We start from the raw sequence: 10,303 nt of genomic DNA, 5'->3' as shown, positions 1-10,303 counted from the left end.
GCTCGCAACCATGAAATTTTATTATCCATCAATTTACAATAGACCTATCAACAGCATCATCACCATAAACAGCCTTTAAATGTAATTTTTTCAGCAGTTAAAAATTTGATAACAGCATGCTGTTTAACTCACGTTGACATAGCACCGGAACATGTCTCCATATTTCCGCTTCTCAAAATATATTGAATGAATGAAACAACCTCAAACTGTGCATGCACATAGAGAGGGAATGTTACTTCCATATGCCACCTGCACGCTTCTGAAAATCATTTCGTTTGTGCTCTACAAGCATGTGTGCATTACTTTTCAGCCTGCCCTTGTAATGCATAGTATCACAAAGACTTCTGAATATCAAAAACACTTGTTAATTATGATTTTGTTATAATTGTAATTTCTCATTAATTACAATTTTTCTATTGTCAAGTAATTTGAAATTACTATAAAATTTTTTGAAAAATTTTATCCAAGTTATGCAAAGTCCAAGTTGGTGGGGAGTTTGTTGTATGTTAAATTACTATTACTATTTTATAAAAAGAGCAACATATTTTTATTAATTTTTAAAACAAAATTATAATAAATTCTTATTTCAATTTAGGTCCATTATATTATGTATACATGGGAATGCTTGCTGTATTTTGCACAAATGCAATCAATATTTTTGCAGGAATTAATGGTTTAGAAGTTGGTCAGTCAGCAATAATTGCTGCATCAATAATTATTTTTAATATTATTGAATTATTTGGTAAGTAATTACATTTTTCAATATATTTTATTTGTTTGATATTTAAATTTTTATATCATTGATGTTTTAAAAACTTTTTTAATTGAAAAAGTTTAATGATCAGATTTAATAATGAAGTTTATATTTACTTATTTTGGATTAATGTCAGAGATATACAGTGAAACAATCAAAGACAACCATCCATTTTAGGAGACTGTTTCCAATATGACTAGTTTTCTCTAGAATGAAATTTTTTTGTCCATATGACCAAAGCAATTTGATCATCTCTTTAAAAAGACCACTTTTTTATTCAACCAATAACCATTCTCTTATGGTACAATAATGCAAAACACTTCATTTTAAATAACTGTGTATGATGAAAACATGGTCTAAAAATGAAAAACTGTACTATGTACTGTAAATTCAAAACTGCCTTTTAAATAAAATTTCTTATGCCAACATAGCCAGCCGAAGACACGACAACAGGATAGCTGAGACAAAGTTTACTGTTAATCAATGGCGTGCGGTGACATTTCATGATAGGGAAGCCGTGTTTCCATAAAAATTTTAAACAAATATTGTAAATGACAAAAATAAACAGTTTATTTATTGACAAGACTATGTCTTGTTTATAAAATTGTACTGCCGGTTTATGTTACCAGCTTAGAGGTATGAAGGAGTACATGTCGAGAGTTGATATTTGGCACAGAGTATTAGGTGCCCAAATCATTTGCGCATAAAAAAAATCCAGACTTGTAGATAGTTAGGGGACTGAGAACTGAGTCAAAATAAAATCCAAAATGGCAACCCTCTTCTACAAACAGAAAACTGGCACCTCACCCCACCGAAGTCAGATGGGGGAGAGTATCACCCACAGTCATTATAAGAAGTGAACTCTGACCTTAGGACTGAACACGTAGTTTCTTCTATTGATATGTTAAATAAAATTTGTAATCTGATTTTGTAAATTTGGGAATGCTTCAAATATGACATTAAAACAGGGTTTTATGTCGTTACAAGTAGGTTTTTTAACATTATCTAGTATGGTAAAATGGTGGGACCGATAAAAATTTGGCATTATATTAGGGTCATCGTTACATCCAATGACGTTATAATTGGGTTAAACTGTATATTGTTTGTGCAAAATAAAAAAAATCATTTCAGACAATACAATACCCACGATTATTTTTTCAAAAATGGGAAATTTTCGTTATGCATTGACAAAAATTCAACTCAGGCAACATGCAACAGAGAGAAATTTCGAAATTGGATAGGTTAATTTCATTGAAAATGCATTGTGGATGACCTCGTTGTCATGGCCGGCAAAGTTTGAACGATTGCGCCCAAAAGCAACGATATCAAAAAAGATTGGAGAATGAGAACAAGACCCACCTTGAGTGTCAAAGTGATTTTGCTTAGTAGTGAGTCTTCAAGACATAGTCTTGTCCTAAATATGGTTTTGCTGTTTTACTTGTTTTAATTCTAAAATAGATAATTGACATGAAACAAAGATATAAGAACTTGTTTTTATTATTTTTTATAAACTAACTCTATTCGACAATTTTTTTCCACAAAGTTGTTAATTACTTTATCATAAAAATTGCTTGTTGTTGATTCCATCAAAGTATTTAAAAGCTCTTTTTCTATTGAAAGCAATGCTAGTGACGACAGTCTTTCCTCTGATCGAGTGTTCCTTGCCAATGTATCAATTCACTGCTTGGTTGAAAAACTGCTCTCAACAGACAGACTCATAGATGGTATCGTAAAAATTAATGATATTAAATCATATAATTCTTTTAGTACATTTTTGTTCAGATCGTCATTAATTATATTATTTTTTATGTCTAAAAGTGACTTGCCAATATAGGCTGGACATGAATTTAAATATTGCAGTTCACTACGTAATTTAGATAAATAAAAAACTTCTCCGTAAAATTTACTTATATAAATATACAAAACAATTGAAACCCGATATCTTAATGGTTATATCTTAACTTGTATATGCTGGAAGAGAAGATTGGACCGAAGGTCCAGGTAGTGTAACTGGCAACGCGTTCACACAGTAAGCAGGAGTTGCGGTTTGAGTCTCACTTCAGGCCGATTCTTTTCTTCCAGTTTAATCTGAATTAATTAATTAAATATTGTAATTATTAATTTTAATAAGAGATGGCACCTAACGCCTCACTCTAGTGCCAAATTCATTTTTAATCTATAATCATATATCCAAAATTTAGCCCAATCATTTACAGCAAAATTTACTTAATTTAAAGAATGAAAACTTGTTTTGGAAAATTGTTTTTCATGATATTTAAAATTATTAACATCTAAAAGTGATAAAAATTCTGAAGATTTTATGTCTGAAAATTTGTCAATATAATTATAATTATATATAGCTTTGTAAAGAAACATGCATAAAAATAACATTGAATATTCTTTACTTTTAAATCTTAAAACAATTCACTTAGTCAAATAGCTCCCTATGAGTGGCTATTGGATAGAACCATTGGAAACATTATATGGTATTTTGGTGTGTAGCATCCATGAGCTAAGCCGCAAGAGGTTGGTGCTCTGTAAAGCACATGGTGAATCCCTGTAATCTGGCTGCTTTATATGATTCAAATATTTTTGCCATGGACGCTGTTCCATATTTGATAGTGCTTCCATTGGGAATATGCATATACAAATTTATATTCGAATATACAATAGCAATCTTATCATTGTTTTTCACATGTATAGAAATTTCTAATAAGATACATAATGAGGTTATAATAAAATATTAATTTTAAGTAATTTAAAGTACATTAAAATATGAAAATAATCACACAATATGTATTTATATTTTAGAAAATACATGGGAAACAGAACTTCCACAGCTTTCACGGACTGCTGTTAATGCATTTTTGTTATTTTCTACTTTTTAATGTATATATGGTATACACACTTGTAATACTTTACATCATAATGGTCCTTCTCATTTCAATGAAATGAAGAGATAGAAAGAATTTGGGGTGTTTCTTAATTATTGTAATTGACTTACAGTACAAACTGTTTAATTTTTAAATTAAACTGTATTTTGCTTTTAAATACTGTAACAATAACATGGTTTTAAATTTGCAAATTAATGTTGTATCTTTTTTTTAAATTACTATGTGTGCATATATGTTTGGAAACAGTACAGTACATATCAGACTGGTGAATTATCTTTAACTAGGACTGGTTTTTTTTCTCTTGATCCAATTGTCTTTATAGTAAACTTTTTCTGAGAATTGCCACAAATTTAAGTCTCAAAGCTTCATTTTTAAATCAGTTGTGATTCAAGCAAGATATCAGGTGCATGCAGTAAAAGAAAGTTTTCTTTCTTTACTTACTTTAGAATCAGAAGATATAAGATAACAAATGAGTTCATTGAATTATTGTATATTTGTGTGTGTGTGTGTGTGTGTGTATTAAGCTTGAAGTTTTAAAAGTAAATTAATTTCTATATTTTATAAAACATGTTACAATTATGGAATTAATGATAAAAAAATGAAATTGTATTTGATTTTATTCTAATTTATATTTGTAATTTTTTTATATTTCTATTTAAAAATTTTATATTAAAATTCATATATTTTTAGGTGATAGTTGGAAGGCACATTTATTCTCACTTTATTTCATGATGCCATTTTTGGGAACCACATTAGGGCTCCTATATTTCAATTGGTAATTATAGTTTTATAATTTATATTAATTTATTATAAGTATATCAAACATTTCAAAGCTTTTAGTTAAGAGATGACACCTAACGTCTATCTCTAGTAGCAAATTACTTAGTATTAATCATTAAATTAGCAGAGTTATAGTCCAATTATTTAAGATGATTGCTTGGTTATGTTTCTATATACATATCATAGTTTTGGTGTTAATCAGCTTGTTGGTTGGATGTATAGTGTCCTCTGAATAGGACAACTTTAATTATGATCACCTGGCATATTAAAACAAAAGTATGTATATTAATAAAAGATAGAAAAATTTAAAAATTGTTTAATGAAATTACATTTTTCAGATTTGTTTAATGATTTTTGAAGTTCTACTGCTTAGTTATAAAAATTATTTTTAATAGTTCTATAAAATATGGCTTTTAAATGTTTGCCATGGGATTTTATGAAAATGATTTCCTAAACAATTAAGGTATGTTAATATATATTTTTAGGTATCCTGCTCAAGTTTTTGTAGGTGATACTTATTGTTATTTTGCGGGAATGACACTAGCAGTTGTAGGAATATTAGGACATTTTGGTAAAACAATGATTTTGTTTTTCATACCTCAAGTCATTAATTTCATCTTTTCTGTTCCACAAATATTTCATTTAGTACCCTGTCCTCGGCATAGATTACCTAGGTAAGTTCATTGAACCTATATATTCTGTTTAAATATTCGTTTTAATTTTATCCTTTTAACTAGATATAATGAGAAAACAGACAAACTAGAAATGAGTACAGTTCAGTTCAAAGCTAGTGATCTACATCCCATATCAACTTTAATATTATTTATATTTTATCATTTGGGATTGATACATTACAAATCAGGGATCAAAGATGATAATATGGTGGAATGTAGTAATTTTACTTTGATCAATTACTTTATAAAGGTTGCAGGCCCTATTCATGAAAGATCATTAACTTCAGCTTTGCTAATTTTACAGGTAAGTTTTAAAATTTTTACAAATAAAATCATAATTTAATTTAATTACCAATAGTAATATCTTTACAGGAATTTTTAGATTGTTGAATACATAGAATATTTAGTAAAATTTATGAGAATTCAATAATTGGAAATTTTACCATTGATTTATTGAATATATGTTTTTCTTCTAATAAAAATTATTTGAAATATTTATATGATATTAAATGAAGTTCTTCAACAACAGATACTGTTTGTTTTTCTGTTAGAGTTTAAAATTATTTCAAATATTCTAAAGGTGCAAGAAAAAATAGTTGTTCTTTATATAATTAGAAAAGAAATAATTTGATTAATTTTTAATAGTATTTTCATTATAATTATTTTAAAATTTTCAGGTTGTTTGCAGTCTATTTGCATTTGGAATCCGCTATGGATTAGCAAAAGTTTTCTATGATTCTTAAAGCATTTCACCAAGTAGGCCTAAGCACTATATAAATTTGTCTACACAAAAACAATAAAAATTTAAACTCTTTATTAGAATATATTTTTTTAAAATACATTTTTATAATATATTTAATGATCACAGAAAAATAATTGCATTACATTACAATTGAAATTGATTTCTTGTTGGAGAAAGGAACAAACTTGTTGTAATTTTATCATTGAAATTAAATTGAGAATCTTTATTAATTGTTGATTTTTTTATAAATTATATTATTATTATTAATATTGATAAATAATAATTGTTAATGTTACTATAACAATAATTTATATGGAATATTAATATATAATTTGAAAATCAAAGTATAAAAGATAAGAGTTTAATTATATCACTTTGCTTTTTAAAAGTACTGTGATAAAGCTGATTTTTCACATTTAAATTAAAGTATTTTATTTTAAATATTAAAAAGTATTGTTTATATCCAGTCATTTTATCAGTTTTGCATATTTCACAATATTATTTTAAAAATGTTGGTACTGTGTGTTTTCATTATTAAATAAAGATGTTTATATAATTTTTATAAAATAATCTTTTATGAGTTTTTTATATCCTGTAAAAATGTAAGAATAAAATGGCAATGAAATATACACTCATGTTTGTGAAAATTGCAACACCATGAAGGAATTGTACGAATTGAACCAAACTTACAGGAAATGGAAAGTGAGGTAAGACATGCAAATGAGTAGAATTACAAAGCGATTGCACATGCATGGAATGAGAACCGTCTCCGTATCAGCCACTTATTCCAGTTATATAAAGGACTGTAAAGATATGTTGAAATCTGTTTATCTTCCTCTGTGTAATGCCACAACAGTGATGTGTGTTTGGAAAAAATGGACAGAGGAGAACCAAATAAAGCAAAAACCTGGCAGTGGGGCAAGCAATAGCACAATTTCATGGGATGACAGATACCTCATCTGCATGGCTGTGATGGACCGTACAGCGTCCTCTTGTGTATTAGCAGAATGTTGGAGCACGGCTGCAGGTGTTTTGTTGTCTAGCTCCATGCTGCAGCAGATGGTTCATCACAATCTGCTGCATGAACTGTGTGCAAGGGTTGCTCTATGCAGGATTCCCCTCTTGCTGATTCACAGGTGCCTTCGACTTCAATGGGCTCAGCAACACGGCGCATGGCATGCCCAGTGACAACAAGTTGTTTTTTCTGATGAATATCACTACAATCTGCAGTACTATGACGGAAGAATATGCGTCAGACGTTACAGAGGGGAACGTCTACTCCCACAGTGTGTTATCCAGCATCATACCGCACAAACGCCTGGCATCATGGTGTAGGGAGCTATTGGGTATAATTGTCGATCCCACTTCATGCACATTGCTGGCAACTTCAACAGTGATCACTACATATGGGAAATTGTGGAGCCAGAGGTCCTTCCCCTTCTTCAATGCATTCCATGTGCTGTATTTCAGCAGGATAATGCCCGTACACATGTTTCTCAGACTGCACAAGCCTTCTTCAGTGCACAACAGGTTTCGCTTCTTCCATGACTTGCATATTCCCGGGATATGTCTCCCATCAAGCATATCTGGGATTTCATTGGTCTGCGACTCACAGCTGGTGGGGCACACAATAAGACTGAACTTTGGCATCAAGTTGAAGCCATCTGGAATGCCATTCCCCAGGATTACATTCAGAACCTGTATGATTCAATGCCACGATGTGTACAGGCTCTCATTGCTCAGCGTGGCAGACACACAGAGTACTGATTTCTGACATTCTTTTTGTTTTTTTGTCTTGTAAATTTGATCGTTTATTTGTATCACTATCAGTAATATGTGGAATAAATTTCATTAATTTCTGACAATTCCTTCATGGTGTTGCAATTTTCACAAACATGAGTGTAAAATACAGTAGAACCTCGATTATCCGGACCTCTATTATCCGGATTTTCGATTATCCGGATTGTTCAAAAAAACAAAAATTTTACGAATTTGCTGATTTGCACTTGGCGAATTACGACACTGTTTATGTACGTGATGGAATGCATAACATTTTTTGTTTCAACAACGTCTCACCCGGCACAGTGGTCGTAAACTCTTAAATATATTTTGCGTCGTAATAAAAATATAACTTGACATACGTATTTATAAATAATTTATATTCAAATTACATCATTTCTATGACCAAGGGTGGCGTAAGGCATGGGCAACGTGGGCCACCGCCTATGCCTCGCGGTCCAAAGGGCCTCGGGCCTAGAAGGTTTATGCATTACTTAAAAGCCGAGAACGCGACGAAAAAATTTTTCTCGTCATTAAACGATAAAGTTTGTCAAATTTTTATTCATAAAAAGCAGTTTCAACTGCTTTTTATTTTATAAAATCCGTCTTATTGAGCCACCAGAGGGCCTTTTAAACAATAGGTAGTCTGTTAGCGCTGGTCAGTAGTAGTCCAAATTCAATACAAACATTTGTTTTTTGAAAATTTGATCACGATTTAAATACAGTATTTATTTTTAATATTACCGATATCTCATCGAAAAGAAAACGTGTTGTATTATCATTAAAAGACAAAGTATTTGTTCCGATTATCCGGATTTTTCCTTATCCGGACTACCTTCATCCCCAATTAGTCTAGATAATCGCGGTTCTGCTGTAGTTTAATACAATGTAGAATTGTAGATACAAACTTAAAGCATTCACATATCTAAAGCATGATTAAAGATTTTACTTAAATAATTTCTTTTTCTCTGACAAGAGAAGTTTTCAGTTTAAAATTTAAATCTAGTGTGAAGATAATATATACAAATACATCATATATTATTTCCTGTCTCAACTTAAATTTTACAGAGATGATTTAAACAGTTTTTGTACTTGTTATGCACAAAGTTACCAAATAAATAGTCTAATAAAAAAATAATAATCTAAAAACAAATAAATAAATATCTTTTAATATCAATAGTAACAACAAATTTATTATCATATTTATAGACAATTTTATGTTTATTTTTATTTAATATATTAAAGTTTATTACTTTATTGCTTCATTGTTTCCTGAGAATAGTAAACATGGAATTGCTTATCAATTTCTAAATACATTGATGCTAACGTTCCAATTAATAAAAAGCATATGAATAGTGTTTCACAGCCTCAGAAAGGTTGAGAACCACTGCACTAGACACTTGACATGTGTCTGGTACTGAACTTTCTACACCATAAAAGTTACAATTGTTACATTAACAAAAATATAAATTCAACAAATTATGATTACTGTTAACTTGACAAGGGAGGAAAAGAATATAGGAGGGAGGGGAAAAAACTTTTAAACACTTCAACTTAAAGCTAACAATTTCTTGCTTTGTAATCTTTGAATTGTAACTAAAAATTTGTATAAACAATAGCATGTTATGATGATGATTTGTTATTTAACCACTCAGCTTCAGGTGTCAGCCTACCATTTTGGGAGACTCCAGGAATGAATTGGAATGAATTGAAAAAGCCAGGTGGTGAGGGAAGGACCATTCCCTCACCGTCCGGCCACCCCATTGTGAACCCGACCAAACCCATGATGGGCTTGGTTAAACCCAAGGACTGTATACTACAAGGATAGCCAGATCCCTATTCTACAATGTTAGCCAGGAATGGAATGGCAAGTTAGTGACGTCAGCACGAGTCCTGACCTCTCTGTTTACATAGAGCAGGGTGTGCGCGTGATTAGTTTTCGCTTTTAATATTCGTCCAATTTTGTGATTAACGAAGTGATTTATTTTAATATTTCTGTAATTGTTTTATTTGACTAAATTTTTTATAAGGTAAGATGATTTAAATATAAGTCATTAAATATTTAAAGCTATATTTTTATATTAGGTGAAGAACAAAATGCTGAGTACTAGGTTGCTGTGTATGGTTGCAATAATAACCTTTTTTTTCAAATTGGACCCAACCTGTTTACATCGGGTTTGATCAAAAAATGACAAGAGAAATACTTTTAGAATTAATATCAGAACTTTATTTACTATCGTATAATGTAGTATTTTGCATCAGTGACTGTAGTTGCAGTAACATAAGTTTATGGAAAGAATTGAATGCGAATATCAATGAAACGTTTATTATGAATCAATTATTATTATCATCAATGAAACGTATATTAGAGATATAAATATGTGGTTCGACATTTTTAATAGCTATGCACCAAAAGGTTCTGTTCCAAGCAAAAATNGGCCGTAAACTCTTAAATATATTTTGCGTCGTAATAAAAATATAACTTGACATACGTATTTATAAATAATTTATATTCAAATTACATCATTTCTATGACCAAGGGTGGCGTAAGGCATGGGCAACGTGGGCCACCGCCTATGCCTCGCGGTCCAAAGGGCCTCGGGCCTAGAAGGTTTATGCATTACTTAAAAGCCGAGAACGCGACGAAAAAATTTTTCTCGTCATTAAACGATAAAGTTTG

At 30.3% G+C, this 10,303-nt stretch overlaps 1 protein-coding gene across 1 annotated transcript; it reads left to right on the top strand.

Annotated features, from left to right (window-relative positions):
- Window positions 1-576: 576 nt before the first annotated feature.
- On the top strand, window positions 577-6,057 carry LOC111620790 (UDP-N-acetylglucosamine--dolichyl-phosphate N-acetylglucosaminephosphotransferase-like). Its single transcript, XM_023362782.1, has 5 exons — window positions 577-742; window positions 4,339-4,423; window positions 4,914-5,102; window positions 5,166-5,406; window positions 5,780-6,057. The coding sequence occupies exons 1-5, from the start codon at window positions 616-618 to the stop codon at window positions 5,843-5,845; spliced, it is 708 nt and encodes a 235-aa protein (XP_023218550.1). The 5' UTR covers window positions 577-615; the 3' UTR covers window positions 5,846-6,057.
- Window positions 6,058-10,303: the final 4,246 nt, after the last annotated feature.

Source organism: Centruroides sculpturatus, unplaced genomic scaffold (genome assembly GCF_000671375.1).
Source record: "Centruroides sculpturatus isolate CEXI.00-Female unplaced genomic scaffold, Cexi_2.0 scaffold89, whole genome shotgun sequence".
NCBI classification, from domain to species: Eukaryota; Metazoa; Arthropoda; class Arachnida; order Scorpiones; family Buthidae; genus Centruroides; species Centruroides sculpturatus.
Note: the sequence above shows the minus strand (reverse complement) of the source record. Positions and strands in the feature narration are given on the sequence as shown.